Genomic DNA, 19,669 nt, shown 5'->3' on the forward strand with positions numbered 1-19,669 from the left:
GGTTCTCTCTGTCTCTCTTTCTGACACTCCATCCAATGTCCCGGTGGAATAGAAGTTGATTGGTCCAGGTGTACTGATCCAAAGTGAATATTCCCTCATGTTAATGAAGCGTCAATGTTTCACATCAGTTTGGGTATGTCATTTGGAGACGATCCCTTAACAAACAATCATAATAATATTGCAATTAGGTAACTGGTTCAGGCCAGACTGCATTAGCCAAAAGTCTACAAAATAGCAGAGCTGCTGAATCCTGTCATATCTACAGTCAGTCTAAATCATTAAAAATTGATCCTTTTTCAATCAATGTTGGATTATAACAAATCCAAAACCAAGTTTAAATCAGAGCTTTATACCTGCTAAAGTTCAGCTGGCTAACTGGCTAACTTACTATTGCTGATGAAAATATACAGAGACGATCGGCAGGTTAATAAGAAAATTTATGGCAATCAGGCTAGGCCAATAAGATCATGAAAAAAACAAATGATCTGATCGTGTTGCTCATTGCTGTTTGTGGGAGCTTGCTGTGCATAAATTGGCTTCCGCGTTTCCTACATTACAACAGTGACTGTACTTCAAAGTTACTGCATTGACTGCAAAGTGTTTTAGCCTGAGCTTGTGGAAAGAACTGTATAAATGCCAGTCCTTTGCTATCTTCATATACGTATCTTCTTTAGCCTCCTTATCTCGAGAGACAATGGGTAAGCGCCTGGAAGTGGTCAGTGGTGTGTGGAGCAGCGCCTGGAATGGTTATAAAGGCCAATTCTAGAGTGACAGGCTCTTACACAGGTGCTGCAGAAAAATTTGTTTGTCGGGGCTGTTACACAGTTGGCTCTCCCCTTGCGCTTCTGTCTTTTTTCCTGCCAACTGCTAAGTCTTTTCGACTCGCCACACTTTAGCCCCGCCTTTATGGCTGCCCGCCAGCTCTGGCGATCGCTGGCAACTGACTCCCACGACTTGCGATCAATGTCACAGGACTTTATGTCGCGTTTGCAGACGTCTTTAAAGCGGAGACATGGACGGCCGGTGGGTCTGATACCAGTGACGAGCTCACTGTACAATGTGTCTTTGGGGATCCTGCCATCTTCCATGCGGCTCACATGGCCAAGCCATCTCAAGCGCCGCTGACTCAGTAGTGTGTATAAGCTGGGGATGTTGGCCGTCTCGAGGACTTCTGCCAACTGATGCCAAGTATTCTCCGGAGGCAGCGAAGATGGAATGAATTGAGATGTCGCTCTTGGCTAACATACGTTGTCCAGGCCTCGCTGACATAGAGCAAGGTACTGAGGACACAGGCTTGATACACTCGGACTTTTGTGTTCCGTGTCAGTGCGCCATTTTCCCACACTCTCTTGGCCAGTCTGGACATAGCAGTGGAAGCCTTTCCCATGCGCTTGTTGATTTCTGCATCTAGGGACAGGTTACTGGTGATAGTTGAGCCTAGGTAGGTGAACTCTTGAACCACTTCCAGAGCGTGGTCGCCAATATTGATGGATGGAACATTTTTGACGTCCTGTCCCATGATGTTCGTTTTCTTGAGGCTGATGGTTAGACCAAATTCGTTGCAGGCAGCCGCAAACCTGTCGATGAGACTCTGCAGGCACTCTTCAGTGTGAGATGTTAAAGCAGCATCGTCAGCAAAGAGGAGTTCCCTGATGAGGACTTTCCGTACTTTGGACTTCGCTCTTAGACGGGCAAGGTTGAACAACCTGCCACCTGATCTTGTGTGGAGGAAAATTCCTTCTTCTGAAGACTTGAACGCATGTGAGAGCAGCAGGGAGAAAAAAATCCCAAAAAGTGTGGGTGCGAGAACACAGCCCTGTTTCACGCCACTCAGGATAGGAAAGGGGTCTGATGAGGTGCTGCTATGTTGAATTGTGCCTTTCATATTGTCATGCAAACTGGTTTCAATCTCATACTGAAGAGCTGGAACCTGTCATAGCCGCTAAGCGCATTGCACTGTTGAACTACAAGAAAGCCCCCAGCGAGTTAACATCCGTAGCACTTAAAGCAGCCAGAAGCACTGCACAAAGAACAGCCAGGCGCTGCGTAAATGACTACTGGCAACACCTATGCAGTCATATTCAGCTGGCCTCAGACATCGGAAACATCAAAGGAATGCATGATGGCATTAAGAGAGCTCTTGGGTCAACCATCAAGAAGATCGCCCCCCTCAAATCTAAATCAGGGGACATAATCACTGACCAATGCAAGCAAATGGACCGCTGTGTTGAGCACTACCTGGAACTGTACTCCAGGGAGTATGTTGTCACTGAGACTGCCCTCAATGCAGCCCAGCCTCTTCCAATCATGGATGAGCTGGACGTACAGCCAACAAAATCGGAACTCAGTGGTGCCATTGATTCTCTAGCCAGGGGAAAAGCCCCTGGGAAGGACAGCATTACCCCTGAAATAATCAAAAGTGCCAAGCCTGCTATACTCTCAGCACTACATGAACTGCTATGCCTGTGCTGGGACGAGGGAGCAGTACCTCAGGACATGCGCGATGCCAATATCATCACCCTCTATAAAAACAAAGGTGACCGCGGTGACTGCAACAACTACCGTGGAATCTCCCTGCTCAGCATAGTGGGGAAAGTCTTTGCTCGAGTCACTTTAAACAGGCTCCAGAAGCTGGCCGAGCGCGTCTACCCTGAGGCACAGTGTGGCTTTCGAGCAGAGATCAACCATTGACATGCTGTTCTCCCTTCATCAGATACCGGAGAAATGTCGCGAACAACAGATGCCCCTCTACATTGCTTTCATTGATCTCACCAAAGCCTTTGACCTCGTCAGCAGATGTGGTCTCTTCAGACTACTAGAAAAGATTGGATGGCCACCAAAGCTACTAAGATATACGTATATAAAATATATATATGGTTGGCATCCCTCCACCTATGAAAGATGATGGACATGCAGCAAACAATCCATTTAAGTGGGGTGTCTTCACTTGGTGCACCTTTGCTGGTGGCTATGAAGGCCAATCCTTGAGAGGCAGGTTCTGCCACAAGTGCTGCATGTGAAGCTGCCAAGTGATGCTTTTTTTCTATTCATTCATGGGATGTGGCCAGCCCAGCATTTATTGCCCATCCCTAATTGCCCTTGAGAAGGTGGTGGTGAGCTGCCTTCTTGAACCGCTGCAGTCCATTTGGGGTAGGTATGCCCACAGTGCTGTTAGGAAGGGAGTTCCAGGATTTTGACCCAGCGACAGTGAAGGAACGGCGATTTAGTTCCAAATCAGGATAGTGTGTGACTTGGAGGGGAACTTGCAGGTGGTGGTGTTCCCATGTATTTGCTGCCCTTGTCCTTCTCGATGGTAGAGGTCGTGGGTTTGGGAGGTGCTGTCTAAGGAGCCTTGGTGCATTGCTGCAGTGCATCTTGTAGATGGTACACACTGCTGCCACTGTGCATCGGTGGTGGAGGGAGTGAATGTTTGTAGATGGTGTGCCAATCAAGCGGGCTGCTTTGTCCTGGATGGTGTCGAGCTTCTTGAGCGTTGTTGGAGCTGCACCCATCCAGGCAAGTGGAGAGTATTCCATCACACTCCTGACTTGTGCCTTGTCGATGGTGGACAGGCTTTGGGGAGTCATGAGGTGAGTTACTCGCCTCAGGATTCCCAGCCTCTGACCTGCTCTTGTAGCACGGTATTTATATGGCTACTCCAGTTCAGTTTCTGGTCAATGGTAGCCCCTAGGATGTTGATAGTGGGGGATTCAGCGATGGTAATTCTGTTGAATGTGAAAGGGAGATGGTTAGATTTTCTCTTGTTGGAGATGGTCATTGCCTGGCACTTGTGTAGCGCGAATGTTACTTGCCACTTATCAGCCCAAGCCTGGATATTGTCCAGGTCTTGCTGCATTTCTACACTAACTGCTTCAGTATCTGAGGAGTCACGAATGGTGCTGAACATTGTGCGATCATCAGCGAACATCTTCACTTCTGACCTTATGATTGAAGAAAGGTCATTGATGAAGCAGCTGAAGATGGTTGAGCCTAGGATACTCCTGAGGAACTCCTGCAGTGATGTCCTGGAGCTCAGATGATTGACCTCCAACAACCACAACCATCTTCCTTTGCGCTAGGTATGACTCCAGCCAACGGAGGGTTTTCCCCCTGATTCCCATTGACCTCAGTTTTGCTTGGGCTCCTTGATACCATACTCGGTCAAATGCTGCCTTGATGTCAAGGGCAGTCACTCTCACCTCACCTCTTGAGTTCAGCTCTTTTGTCCATGTTTGAACCAAGGCTGTAACGAGGTCAGGAGCCCTGGCAGGACCCAAACTGAGCGTCACTGAGCAGGTTATTGCGAAGCAAGTGCCACTTGATGGCACTGTTGATGACACCTTCCATCACTTTACTGATGATTGAGAGTAGGCTGATGGGGCGGTAATTGGCCGGGTTGGACTTGTCCTGCTTTTTGTGTACAGGACGTACCTGGGCAATTTTCCACATTGCAGGGTTGATGCCAGTGTTGTAGCTGTACTGGAACAGCTTGGCTAGGGACGCGGCAAGTTCTGGAGCACAGGTCTTCAGTACTATTGCCGGAATATTGTCAGGGCCCATAGCTTTTGCAGTATCCAGTGCCTTCAGTCGTTTCTTGATATCACGCGGAGTGAATCGAATTGGCTGAAGTCTGGCATCTGTGATGCTGGGGACTTCAGGAGGAGGCCGAGATGGATCATCAACTCGGCACTTCTGGCTGAAGATTGTTGCAAATGCTTCAGCCTTATCTTTCGCACTAATGTGCTGGGTTCCCCCATCATTGAGGATGGGGATATTTGTGGAGCCACCTCCTCCAGTTAGTTGTTTAATTGTCCACCACCATTCACGGCTGGATGTGGCAGGACTGCAGAGCTTCGATCTGATCCGTTGGTTATGGGATCGCTTAGCTCTGTCTATCGCATGCTGCTTACACAGTTTGGCACGCAGATAGTCCTGTGTTGTAGCTTCACCAGGTTGACACCTCATCTTGAGGTATGCCTGGTGCTGCTCCTGGCATGCCCTCCTGCACTCTTCATTGAACCAGGGTTGGTCTCCTGGCTTGATGGTAATGGTAGAGTGGGGGATATGCCAAGCCATGAGGTTACAGATTGTGGTTGAGTAAAATTCTGCTGCTGCTGATGGCCCACAGCGCCTCATGGATGCCCAGTTTTGCATTGTTAGATCTGTCCGAAATCTATCCCATTTAGCACAGTGATAGTGCCACACAACACGATGGAGGGTATCCTCAATGTGAAGGCGGGACTTCGTCTCCACAAGGACTGTGCGGTGGTCACTCCTACCAATACAGTCATGGACAGAAGCATCTGCAGCAGGCAGATTGGTGAGGACGAGGTCAAGTATATTTTTCCCTCGTGTTGGTTCCCTCAGCACCTGCCGCAGACCCAGTCTAGCAGTTAAGTCCTTTAGTACTCGGCCAGCTCGGTCAGGAGTGCTGCTACCGAGCCACTCTTGGTGATGGACATTGAAGTCCCCTACCCAGAGTACATTCTGTGCCCTTGCCACCCTCAGTGCTTCCTCCAAGTGGTGTTCAACATGGAGGAGTACTGAGTCATCAGCTGAGGGAGGGCGGTAGGTGGTAATCAGTCGGAGGTTACCTTGCCCATGTTTGACCTGATGCCATGAGACTTTCATAGTGTCCGGAGTCGATGTTGAGGACTCCCAGGGCAACTCCCTCCCTACTGTATACCACCTCTGATGGGTCTGTCCTGTTGGTGGGACAGGCCATACCCAGGGATGGTGATGGCAGTGTCTGGGACATTGTCTGTAAGGTCTGATTCCGTGAGTATGACTATGTCAGGCTGTTACTTGACTAGTCTGTGAGACAGCTCTCCCAACTTTGGCACAAGCCCCGCAGATGTTAGTAAGGAGGACTTTGCAGGGTCGACAGGTCTGGGTTTGCCGTTTTCGAAGTGCCTAGGTCGATGCCGGGTGGTCCGTCCGGTTTCATTCCTTTTTATTGGCTTTGTAGCGGTAAGGTACAACTGAGTGGCTTGCTAGGCCATTTCAGAGGGCATGTAAGAGTTAGCCATATTGCTGTGGGTCTGGGGTCACATGTAGGCCAGACCAGGTAAGGACAGCAGATTTCCTTCCCTAAAGGACATTAGTGAACCAGATGGGTTTTTACAACAATTGACAATGGTTTCATGGCCATCATTAGACTGGCTTTTAATTCCAGATTTATTAATTAAATTCAAATTCCACCTTCTGCTGTGGTGGGATTCGAACCCATGTCCCCAGAGAAATACCTTGGGTCTCTGGGTTACTAGTCCAGTGATAATACCAATACGCCACCGCCTACCTGTGAGTTAACATTGGTGCCTGTTGATAAGCTGCTGTAACAACTGGTCATTGTGGTAGTGCACACCAGTCTACAGGATGTGTTGCCATTTCCCTCATTCTCCAGCTTCTGGCTTCCAGATGCAATAGTCAACATTTAGGGCCTTCATGTCACACTTACAAGCATCCTTGAAGCGGAGGTTTGGGTCCCCTACTGGTAGTCTGGCCCAGCTACCTCACTACACAGAAGATCTTTGGCAACCATCTTCAACCCTGCAAACGTGTCCGATCCACCGAAACCGCCTCTGTTTGATTAGTGCCAACACTCTTGGGGGCTCTGCCTTTGAGAGAACTGCCACATTTGTGATTTTGTGCTGCCAGGATATACCCATAATGTGCCACAGACAGTGAAGATTGAAATTACTGAGCTTCTTTTCCTGGTAGCTGTAAGTCACCCATGTTTCACAGCCATACAGCAAGATGCTGAGAACACTGACCTTATAAACCATCAGCTTGGTCTTAAGGGTCAACTTGGTGTTATACCATGTGCATTTTGCAAGTCAGTCAAAGGTGGTAGCTGCTTTCCCTATGTGTGTATCAAGCTCTGCATCAAGGGACAGATTGTCCGTCACTGTGGACCCAAGGTGGCAGAATTTGCTAACCACTTCCAGTGGGGTGTTATTTAGTGTGATCAGGGACAGAGATGCAATACCCTGTCCCATGACCATGGTTTTCTTGACGCTTACAGTCAAGGAGAACAAGTTACAGGCACGGGAGAGACAGACCATGAGTCTTTGTAGCTGAGTTTCCATGTGAGCGACTAGCACAGCATCATCAGCATAGAGGAGTTCTCTGATCAGGACATGGTGTGCTTTTGTCTTCTCTTTCAGCCTTGATAGATTGTAGAGCTTGCTGTCTGCCCTAGTGTGCAAGTAGATTCCTTCCATATCTGCAGGGAAGGCAAAGGTCAGTAGCATGGAGAAGAAGAGGCCAAACAGAGTGGGGGCTAGGACACAACCCTGTTTCACTCCATTCTTCACTCAAAAACTGCTGGGAGTGGAGCCATCAAACTGTACAGTGCATATTGTCATGCAAAGAGTGGGTGAGACTTGAGGAGCTTCAGTGAGCAGCCAATTTTTCCCAAAATCTTGTCGAGCCCTGCTCTGCTGAACGTGTCAAGCGCCTTAGTGAGATCTATGAAAGTAAGGAAAAGGGGTATACTCTGTTCCCTACACTTCAATTGTAGCTGGTGTATGGAGAAGATAATGTCCACAGTAGATCTGCTGGCACAGAAAGCACACTGTGATTCCGGGTACACTCGGTCTGCAAGTATGACCCTAGCAGAGGCCTTCCCCGTGACGCTAAGGTGTGAGATGCTCCTGTAGTTGTTGCAGTCACCTCTGTCGCCTTTGTTTTTGTAGAGTGTGATGATTTTGGCATCACACTAAAATATATACATAAATATATAACATATCAACGAAGCATATGCAACACAATGAAAACTTTTTACAAATGCATTTTTCTTAACACCTATGTCAACTGGCAATCTGTCTTTAAAATTTGTTTGAAAGCAAATGTCGCATCATTTTTAGACTCAATTCCCACTGCTCAGTGCCTATCAGAAGCCACTGAAGTAGTGCGTTCTGCCAAATAAGCCTTTTTTTTAAACTTGATGTCGTGACTCAGGTTGGCAGGCAGTAGGGTGAGGGCATCCTGCCAATTAAGCAGCCACAGTTTTCCCACCTGCCCATTCCCCTCCTTCCCACCCTCCTTTAGCCGAAGCTCTGAGATGGCTTGTTAAGCTGGCCAAAAGGAGAGATCACTCAGTGCCTCTTATAAAAATAAATAATAATAAACTATGGAATGTTTCACAGCAAGGCTTTACACATCACTGAGAGGTTGAGCTCCTTCAGCAAGCAAACAACTCGGAGCCAATATTATTATTTAATGACTTGAGTTCAATAGGCTGCCCTTGTCTCTCTGTCTCAGCTTAGTCGCTTTTTCACACTCCCCCAATAATGCCAAAGGTGTTCGTTCTTAAACCAAATTGATCCCTCCAAATTCTTGCCCCTGCATTCCCAATTCTCACGAAGGTCAGATTGCAAGGTGACCCTGGCCCTCCAACTCACTGTTCTTCAAGTTTGATTCTGGGTGTTGAGTTTCATCAGATGAGGAAGAACAACCCAGCCAAGCTGACATCTGGGCAGGTGCACTTCCAGTGGGTGTTGGCAACTCGCTGGCTATTGCTCAATCTGCAACTCAGCAGTGCAAAGGTCAAATTATCCCATTACCGATGTGGGCGCACATGTTTCATAGTTCCTGTCACATTATGCACATGTTTCACAGCTCCTGTCACTGTGCACACATTTTACACTTCTTGCCACCATTTATACATCCTTCCCTGTTCCTTTCACCATGTACACACTTTTTACAGTTCCTATCACTGTGCACACAAGTTTCACAGTTCCTGTCACATTTCATATTGTATTATGGCCAGATCCTTGGTGTGGCTCAATTGGTTGCACTCTTGCCTTGATCAGCCTCAGTGCTTTTTAACACATTGTAGCATTTGTGCTGTTAACTTTAAAAGACACTCTATCCTCCCCAGTCACTGTGATCATTGCTACTTCACATAGCTACTACTCGCACTAAGTCCTGTTCACTCGTCACCCCTGTCCTCACTGACCTACATTGGCTACCTTTCCTGGAACTGTTCCATTTTAAAATTCTTATCCTGCTGTTCAAATCCCTCCATGGCCTCAGCCCTCCTTACCTCTATAACCTCCTGCAGGCCTAAAACTCTCTGTCAGCTCTGTGTTCCTCCAATTCTGGCCTTGTGCATTCCCAACTTCCTTTGTCCCCTTTTGGTGGCCGTGCATTCAGCCATACAGGTTCTAAGCTTGGAATTCCCTCCCCAAGCCTCTCCACCTCTCTCTCCTCATTTAAGACATTCCTTAAAACCTAACCTTTGACCAAGTCCCTCCTAATGGCTTCTTTTGCGTGAGGATAATTTTTTTGAGTGACCACGTTCCTGTGAAATGCCTTGGACCATGTTAAAGGTGTTCTATCTATGAAAGGTGCAATTGACAAAATTACAGAAGGGACTCACCAGCAGCTTTACCCAGCTTGGACTTCAACTTCTGTTCGCACTTCCTTTTAGCATGAAGCAGCAGGTAAATCTGTTCATCCCTGGTAATGACATCATCTGCGTCAACCTGAATAGGGCAAAAAGAAAACAAAGCATTATTCTGATGAATGGGGCAGAGGAGGGGAGACTTCAGGTTCAGATTCATAGACCAGGGTCATCAATTTAAAATTGACACTAAGAAAGTGTGGAGAGAAGTTGGAGAAATCTCTGTACTCAGAGTACTGCAGAATGGAATGCTTTCCTGCAGAGACCATTGCATCTTTTAGAGGAAAATTGGAAAGATATTTGAAGCAGAGAAAAATACAAAGCTATGGGGAGAGGGTGGGAAAATGGGATTGATCTAGCTAAGAGCCGGTATGAACGTACGAATTAGGAGCAGGAGAAGGCCTCTTGGCCCCTCGAGAATGCTCCGCCAATCAATAAGATTTTGGCTAATCTGATTGTAACTTCGACTCCACATTGCCGCCTACCCCCAATAACCTTTCACCCCCTTGCTTATCAAGAATCTATCTACCGCTGCCTTAAAAATATTCAAAGACTCTGCTTCCACTGCCTTTTGAGGCAGAGAATTCCAAACACTCACGACCCTCTGAGAGAAAAATTTCTCCTCGTCTCTGCCTTAAATAGGCGACCTCGTATTTTTAAACAGTGACCCCTAGTTCTAAATTCTCCCACAAGGGGAAACATCCTTTCAACATCCACCCTGTCAAGACCCCTCAGGATCTTATATGTTTCAATCAAGTCGCCTCTTACTCGTCTAAACTCCAGCAGATACAAGCCTAGCCTGTCCAACCTTTCCTCATAAGACAACCCGCCCATTCCAGGTATTAGTCAAGTAAACCTTCTCTGTACTGTTTCCAACGCATTTACATCCTTCCTTAAAGAAGGAGACCAATACTGTGCACAGTACTCCAGATATGGTCTCACCAATGCCATGTATAAATAGAGCATTACCTCCCTATCTTTTAATTCAAATCCCCTTGCAATAAATGATAGCATTTTATTAACTTTCCTAATTACTTGCTGTACCTGCATATAAACCTTTTGTGATTCATGCACTAGGACACCCAGATCCCTCTACATCTCAGAGCTCTGCAATCTCTCACCATCTAGATAATATGCTTCTTTTCTATTCTTCCTGCCAAAATGGACAATTTCGCATTTTCCCATGTTATACTCCATTTGACAGATCTTTTCCCACTCACTTAGCCCATCTATATCCCTTTGTAGCCTCCTTATGTCCTCTTCACAATTTACTTTCCTACCTATATTTGTGTCATCAGCAAATTTAGCAACATACCTTTGGTCCCTTCATCCAAGTCATTTATATACATTGTAAAAAGTTGAGGCCCCAAAACTGATCCCTGGGGCACACCACTCATTACATATTGCCAACCAGAAAATTATCCATTTATGCCTACTTTCTGTTTGATTCAGTTTGAGGGCGAGGAACTCGGGTCTCAAACCAGTGTCCTCAACTTAAACAAGGGCAACTACGGAGGTATGAAGAAAGAGTTGTCTAAAGCGGGCTGGGAAAATAGACTAAGGGGAAGGTCAATGGATGAGCAGTGGCAGACATTTAAGCAGATATTTCATAATTCTCAGTAAAAATTTATCCCGTTCAAAAAGAGGGGCTAATATATTAGCATGGATTGAGGACTGGTTAACTGACAGAAGACAGAGAGTCGGGATTAGTGGGTCTTTTTCAGGTTGGAAAGGCGTAACTAGAGGAGTGCCACAAGGATCAGTCCGAGGGCCTCAATTATTTACTATCTATATTAATGACTTGGAGGAGGGGGCAAAGTGTAATATATACACATTTGCTGACGATACAAAAGCAGGTGGGAGGGCATGTTGTGATGAGGACATAAGGAATCTGCAAGAGGATATAGATAGGTTGTGAGTGGGCAAAAACTTGGCAGATGGAGTTTAATGTGGGAAAGTGTGAGGTCATGAACTTTGGTAGAAAGAATCAAAAGACAGACTATTATTTAAATGGAGAGAGACTCGAAATAAATACACAGAAACATAGAAACATAGAAAATAGGAGCAGGAGTAGGCCATTCGGCCCTTCGAGCCTGTTCCGCCATTCATTATGATCGTGGCTGATCATCCAACTCAGTTACCTGTTCCCACTTTCTCCCCATACCCTTTGATCCCTTTAGACCCAAGAGCTATATCTAACTCCTCCTTGAAAACATACAATGTTTTGGCCTCAACTGCTTTCTGTGGTAGCGAATTCCACAGGCTCACCACTCTCTGGGTGAAGAAATTTCTCCTCATCTCAGTCCTGAAAGGTTTATCCCGTATCCTTAGACTATGACCCCTGGTTCTAGACTCCCCCACCATCGGGAACATCCTTCCTGTATCTACCCTGTCAAGTCCTGTTAGAATTTTGTAGGTTTCTATGAGATCTCCCCTCACTCTTCTGAATTCCAGTGAATATACTCCTAACCAACTCAATCTATCCTCATACGTCAGTCCCGCCATCCCAGGAATCAGTCTGGTAAACCTTCGCCGCACTCCCTCTATAGCAAGAACATCCTTCCTCAGATAAGGAGACCAAAACTGCACACAATATTCCAGTGTGGCCTCACCAAGGTCCTGTATAATTGCAGCAAGATATCCCTACTCCTGTACTCGAACCCTCTCGCTATAAAGACAAACATACCATTTTCGTTTTTAACGCCTGTTGCACCTGCATGCTTACCTTCAGCGACTGGTGTACCCAGGTCTCGCTGCATATTCCCCTCTCTCAGTTTATAGCCTTTCAGATAATAATCTGCCTTCCTGTTTTTGCTACCAAAGTGGATAACTTCACATTTATCCACATTATACTGCATCTGCCATGCATTTGCCCACTCACTCAACTTGTCCAAATCACCCTGTAGCTTCTCTGCATCCTCTTTACAACTCACCCTTCCACCCAGTTTTGTGTCGTCTGCAAATTTAGAGATATTACATTTAGTTCCCTCATCTAAATCATTAATATATATTGTGAATAGCTTGGGGGTCCTAGCACTGATCCCTGCGGTACCCCACTAGTCACTGCCTGCCATTCAGAAAAAGACCCTTATATCCCTACTCTTTGTTTCCTGTCTGCCAACCAATTTTCTATCCATCACAATACACTGCCCCCAATGCCATGCGCTTTAAGTTTACATGCTAATCTCTTATGTGGGACTTTGTCAAAAGCCTTCTGAAAGTCCAAATATACCACATCCACAGGCTCCCCCTCATCAACTCTACTAGTTACATCCTCGAAGAATTCTAGTAGATTTGTCAAGCATGATTTCACTTTTGTAAATCCATGCTGACTCTGTCCGATACTACCACTGTTCTCTAAGTGCTCTGCTATAAAATCTTTGTTAATGGACTCTAGACTATTCCCCACTACCGACGTCAGGCTGACTGGTCTATAATTCCCTGCTTTCTATGTACCTCCCTTTTTAAATAGTGGGGTTACATTAGCTACCCTCCAATCTGTAGGGACTGTTCCAGAGTCTATAGAATCTTGGAAGATGACCACTAATGCATCCACTATTTCTAGGGCCACTTCCTTAAGTACTCTGGGATGCAGACCATCAGGTCCGAGGGATTTATCGGCCCTCAATCCCATCAATTTCCCCAACAGCATTTCTCTACTAATATTGATTTCCTTCAGTTCCTCTCTCTCGCTAAGCCCAACATTTCTGGTATGATATTTGTGTCCTCCTTTGTGAATACAGAACCAAAGTATGCATTTAGTTGATCAGCCATTTCTTTGTTCCCCATAATAAATTCCCCTGTTTCTGACTGTAAGGGACCTACATTTGTCTTCACCAATCTTTTTCTCTTCACATACCTATAGAAACTTTTACAGTTCGTTTTTATGTTCCCGGAAGCTTACTCTCTTACTCTATTTTCCCATTCTTAATGAATCCCTTGCTCCTCATTTGCTGAATTCTAAACTGCTCCCAATCCTCAGGTCTGTTGTTTTTTTCTGGCAAATTTATATCCCTCTTCCTTGGATCTAATTTCCCTTGTAAGCCCTGGTTCGGCTACCTTTCCCATTTTACTTTTGCACCAAACAGGGATAAACAATTATTGCAGTTCATCCATGCGCTCTTTAAACGTTTGCCATTGCCTATCCACCATCATCCCTTTAAGTAACATTTCCCAATCCGTCATAGCCAATTTGCACCTCACACCTTGGTAGTTTCCTTTACTAAGATTCAGGACCCTTGTCTCAGAATCAACTACGTCACTCTCCAACTTGATGAAAAATTTTATCATATTATGGTTGCTCATCTCCAAGGGGTCTCGCACCACTATATTGCCAGTTATTCCGCTCTCATTACACAATACCCGGTCTAGGATGGCCTGTTCTCTAGTTGGTTCCTCAACGTATTGGTCCAGAAAACCATTTGCGCGATTAATTTATCCACTTTATTGCGAATGCTCCACGTGTTAAGGCACAAAGCCTTAAGGCTTGTCTTTTTAACATTACTTGTCCCCTTCCCACTACTTGTCCCCTTCCCCCAGAACTGGTCCCAATGTCCCAGGAATCTAAAACCCTCCCCCTCACACCATCTCTTCAGCCACGTATTCATCCGATATATCTTGCTATTTCTACTCTGACTAGCACGTGGCACTGGTAGTAATCCTGAGATCCTACCTTTGAGGTCCTATTTTTCAACTTACTTCCTAGCTCCCTATATTCTGCTTTTAGGACCTCATCCTTTTTTTTACCTATGTCGTTTGTGCCAATGTGTACCACGACCACTGGCTGTTCACCCTCCCCCTTCAGAATGTCCTGTAACCGCTCTGAGACATCCTTGACCCTAGCACAGAGGGATCTGGGTGTTCTTGTGCATGAAACGCAAAAAGTTAGCATGCAGGTGCAGCAAGTAATTAAGAAGGCAAATGGAATTTTGGCCTTTATTGCTAGGGGATTGGAGTTTAAAAATAGGGAAGTCTTGTTACAACTGTACAGGGTGTTGGTGAGGCCGCACCTGGAGTACTGTGTACAGTTTAGGTGCCTGTATTTAAGAAAGGATATACTGGCATTGGAGGCAGTTCAAAAGAGATTCACTAGGCTGATTCCTGGGATGAAGGGGTTGACTTATCAAGAATGGCTAAACAGGTTAGGCCTTTATTCATTAGAGTTTAGAAGAATGAGAGGTGATCTTATTGAAGCTTACAAAATTCTGAGGGGGCTTGACAGGGTAGATGTTGAGATGTTCCGAAGAAGGGTCACTGACCCGAAACGTTAACTCTGCTTCTCTTTCTACAGATGCTGCCAGACCTGCTGAGTGAATCCAGCATTTCTTGTTTTTGTTTCAGATTTCCAGCATCCGCAGTATTTTGCTTTTATTATATAGATGTTGAGAAGATGTTTCCACTAGTGGGGGAATCTCAAACTAGGGCACATAGTTACAGAATAAGGGGACACTCATTTAAAACTGAGGTGCGAAGGAATTTCTTCTCTCAGAGGGTAGTGAATGTCTGGAATTCTCTACCCCAGAGAGTTGTGAAGGCTAGATCACTGAAAGTATTTAAAGAGGAGGTAGATAGATTTTTGAATTATCGGGCAGTTGAGGGCTATGAAGAGTTGGCCTGAAAGAGGAGTTGAGGTCTGGGGCAGATCAGCCATGATCTTATTTAACGGCGGGGCAGACTTGAGGGGCCGAATGGCCTACTCCTGCTCCTATTTCTTATGCTCTTATGTTTCCTGTTAACTAGCTATTCTTCTATCCATGCCAATATATTACCCCCGACACCATGAGCTTTTATTTTCCACAATAGCCTTTGATGTGGCACCTTATCAAATGCCTTCTGGAAATCTAAGTACAATACATCCACCGGTTCCCCTTTATCCACAGCACATGTTACTTAGAGTCATAGAGTCATAGAGTTATACAGCACAGAAACAGGCCCTTCGGCCCATCATGCCTGTGCCGACCATCAAGCACCTATCTATTCTAATCCCAATTTCCAGCACTTGGCCCGTAGCCTTGTATGCTATGGTGTTTCAAGTGCTCATCTAAATACTTCTTAAATGTTGTGACGGTTTATGCCTCTCACACCCCTTCAGGCAGTGTGTTCCAGAATCCAACCAAATCCCCTCTAAACCTCGTATTTCTTACCTTAAATCTATGCCCCGTGGTTATTGACCCTCTCCGCTAAGGGAAAAAGTTTCTTATCTATCCTATCAATGCCCCTCATAATGTTGTACATCTCAATCAACTTCTTCAAAGAACTCCAATAAGTTGGGTAATCATGATTTCCCTTTCACAAAACCATGTTGACTCTGCCTGATTACCTTGAATTTTTTCTACGTGCCCTGCTATATTGTCTTTAATAATAGCTTCTAACATTTTCTCTAAGACAGATGTTAAGCTAACTGGCCTGTAGTTTCCTGCTTTCTGTCTCCCTCCCTTTTTGAATATGTTATGAAAGTGCTCCTATTTTTAATATTTTTTGAGGATTCATATTTTAGAATCATGGATATTGGTTTATTTGGGAAAACTGAAAAGACTCCATGGATGTTTTTCACATGGGTCACTGAGAGGTCTTGTTTGAAAACAACCTTTACTGCCTTAAGCTCAATAAACAACAGAAACCTTGGTGACTTGAGGTAGATGTTTACAAGAGAAGTGACATGTCAAGAGTTATGATGGTCCAGATGTCGCTTTTGTGATTGCTTTGACTTTCTGGTTGGGGTGTGGACTGTGTTTGACGGCAGTTGGAGGTCAGCCTGCTGAGAGATAAGACACCAGCTCATCTTTCTCTTCTTCTTTGGCCTCCTTGTCTCGAGAGATAATGGGTAAGCACCTGGATGTGGTCAGTGGTTTATGAAGCAACGCCTGGAGTGGCTATAAAAGCCAATTCTAGAGTGACAGATTCTTCCACAGGTGCTGCAGATAAAGTTGGTTGTCGGGGCTGTTACACAGTTGGCTCTCCCCTTGCGCTTCTGTCTTTTTTGCTGCCAACTGCTAAGTCTCTTTAGCCCCGCCTTTATGGCTGCCCGCCAGCTCTGGCGATCACTGGCAACTGACTCCCATGACTTGTGATCAATGTCACGGAACTTCATGTCACGTTTGCAGAGGTCTGGACGGCCGGTGGGTCTGGTACCAGTGACGAGCTCACTATACAATGTGTCCTTGGGGATCCTGCCATCTTCCATGCGGCTCGCATGGCCAAGCCATCTCAAGCGCTCCTGGCTCAGTAGGGTGTATATGCTGGAGATGTTGGCCGCCTCGAGGACTTCTGCGTTGGAGATATGGTCCTGCCACCTGATGCCAAGCATTCTCTGGAGGCAGCGAAGATGGAATGAATTGAGACGTCGCTCTTGGCTGACACACGTTGTCCAGGCCTCGCTGACATAGAGGAAGGTACTGAGGACACAGGCTTGATACATTCGGACTTTTGTGTTCCATGTCAGCGCGCCATTTTCCCACACCCTCTTGGCCAGTCTGGACATAGCAGTGGAAGCCTTTATCATGCGCTTGTTGATTCCTGCATCGAGAGACAGATTACTGGTGATAGTTGAGCCTAGGTAGGTGAACTCTTGAACCACTTCCAGAGCGTGGTCGCCAATATTGATGGATGGAGCATTTCTGACGTCCTGTCCCATGACGTTCGTTTTCTTGAGGCTGATGGTTAGGCCAAATTCGTTGCAGGCAGCCGCAATCCTGTTGATGAGCCTCTGCAGACACTCTTCAGTGTGAGATGTTAATGCAGCATCATCAGCAAAGAGGAGTTCCCTGATGAGGACTTTCCGTACTTTGGTCTTCGCTGTTAGACGGGCAAGGTTGAACAACCTGCCACCTGATCTTCTGTGGAGGAAAATTCCTTCTTCTGAAGACTTGAATGCATGTGAGAGCAGCAAGGAGAAGAAGATCCCAAACAGTGTAGGTGGGAGAACACAGCCCTGTTTCACGCCACTCAGGAAAGGAAAGGGTCTGATGAGGCGCCGCTATGCTGAATTGTGCCTTTCATATTGTCATGGAATGAGGTGATGATACTTAGTGGCCAGTCATGGATGAGCTGGACGTACAGCCAACAAAATCAGAACTCAGTGATGCCATTGATTCTCTAGCCAGCGGAAAAGCCCCTGGGAAGGACAGCATTACCCCTGAAATAATCAAGAGTGCCAAGCCCGCTATACTTTCAGCACTGTACGAACTGCTTTGCCTGTGCTGGGACGAGGGAGCAGTACCACAGGACATGCGCGATGCCAATATCAGCACCCTCTATAAGAACAAGGGTGACAGCGGTGACTGCAACAACTACAGTGGAATCTCCCTGCTCAGCATGATGGGGAAAGTCTTTCCTCGAGTCGCTTTAAACAGGCTCCAGAAGCTGGCTGAGCGTGTCTACCCTGAGGCACAGTGTGGCTTTCGAGCAGAGAGGTCCACCATTGACATGCTGTTCACCCTTCGCCAGCGACAGGAGAAATGCCACGAACAGATGCCCCTCTACGTTGCTTTCATTGATCTCAGCAAAGTCTTTGACCTCATCAGCAGACGTGATCTCTTCAGACTACTAGCAAAGATCGGATGTCCACCAAAGCTACTAAGTATCATCTTTCTCTACCTCTTTGAAAACCTACGAATCCACAGTGGGATAACTGAAACCCCTGATGCCACATTTCTCCTGGAAAACCTACCAGACTACTTCTCGACATCTCCAGAATGAACTGCTCCAGAAAAGATCCCAGTGATCTGTCTCCATATAACTGGTTGCCAGATCAAAAGGGACAACTGACATCCTTCCATATCTTCTCTGTTTTTTTCAAGAATTAGCAAGTATTTGGTCAAACTAATTTTTTTTGTAAAAGAGTTCTGCATAGAAAATCTCTTTATTTTTCAGTTAACCAGTGTGTTTGTGTGTGTGTGTGTGTGTGAGGGGTGAAGGTTGAAAGGGACCTTTAATATTTCAATCTGTGTTAATGCTTTGCTTCGTTACTGGATAAGTCTTTTTTATAATAAATTAATAATTTTATTTAGTAAAGAAACCTGGTTGCTAGTAGAATATATGATTGACCGCGTTTGTACCTCGGTAAACATATAAATATATGTTGTGATCTGTGGAAAGGTGGAACTAGAAAAGACGGTGCATGCCTACCGCCTCACTCGTAATATATAAAGGAGATACATTCGCTATTTTCCAATCGAATGGAACCTTCCCCAAATCTAGGGAATTTTGGAAAATTAAAACCAACACATCAACTATCACACTAGCCACTTCTTTTAGGACCCTAGGATGAAGTCCATCAGGACCCGGGGTCTTGTCAGCCCGCAGGTCCAATAATTTGCTCAGTACCACTTCCATGGTGGTTGTAATTTTCTTGAGTTCCTCCCTCCCTTCCATTTCCTGATTTACAGCTATTTCTGGGTTGATACTTGTACCCTCTATAGTGAAGATCGATGCAAGATACTTGTTCAATTCATCTGCCATCTCCTTATTTTCCCTTATTAATTCCCCAAATTCACTTTCAATAGGACCAATGCTCACTTTGTAAACTTTTCTTTTTTAAATATCTATAGAAACTTTTACTATTTGTTTTTATATTTCTAGCCAGCTTTCTCCTGCACTCTAATTTTTCCCTCCTTATCAATCCTTTAGTCATTCTTCGCTGTTTTTTATATTCTGTCCAATCTTCTGACCTGCCACCCATCTTCATGCAATTATATGCTTTTTCTTTAAGTTTGATACTATGTTTACCTTTTTTAGTTAACCACGGATGATGGGTCCTCGCCTTGAAGTTTTTCTTTCTCGTTGGAATGTATCTATTCTATATATTCTGAAATATCCCCTAAATGTCTGCCACTGCATCTCTATTGACCTATCCCTTAACCTAATTTGTCAGTTCACTTTAGCTAGCTCTGCTTTCATGCCCTCATAATTGCCCTTATTTAGGTTTAAAATACTAGTCTTGGACCCACTCTTCTCTCCCTCAAACTGAATGTAAAATTCGATCATATTATGATGATTGCTACCTCGGGGTGCCTTCACTATGAGGTCATCAATTAATCCTATTGCAGTGCACAATACCAGGTCTAGTATAGCCTGATCTCTGGTTGGCTCCAGAATGTACTGTTCTAAGAAACTATCCCAAAAACATTCTATGAACTCCTCATCTAGGCTACCTTTGCCCAGCTGATTCTTCCAATCTATATGTAGATTAAAATTCCCAATGATTATCACCGTACCTTTCTGACAAGCTTCCATTACTTCTTCCTTTATACTCTGTCCTGC

General features: G+C 45.4%; 1 protein-coding gene across 1 annotated transcript in view; it reads right to left on the bottom strand.

The window, feature by feature from the left end:
* LOC137369858 (parathyroid hormone/parathyroid hormone-related peptide receptor-like) overlaps positions 1–19,669 on the bottom strand; it is a 173,973-nt gene that overhangs the window by 89,849 nt on the left and 64,455 nt on the right. The window contains exon 2 of the mRNA XM_068031489.1: positions 9,386–9,491. Within this exon, the coding sequence (XP_067887590.1) occupies positions 9,386–9,491 (106 nt within the window). The remainder of the gene's footprint in view (positions 1–9,385; positions 9,492–19,669) is intronic.

This window comes from Heterodontus francisci, chromosome 5 (assembly GCF_036365525.1).
Source record: "Heterodontus francisci isolate sHetFra1 chromosome 5, sHetFra1.hap1, whole genome shotgun sequence".
Lineage (NCBI taxonomy): Eukaryota > Metazoa > Chordata > Chondrichthyes > Heterodontiformes > Heterodontidae > Heterodontus > Heterodontus francisci.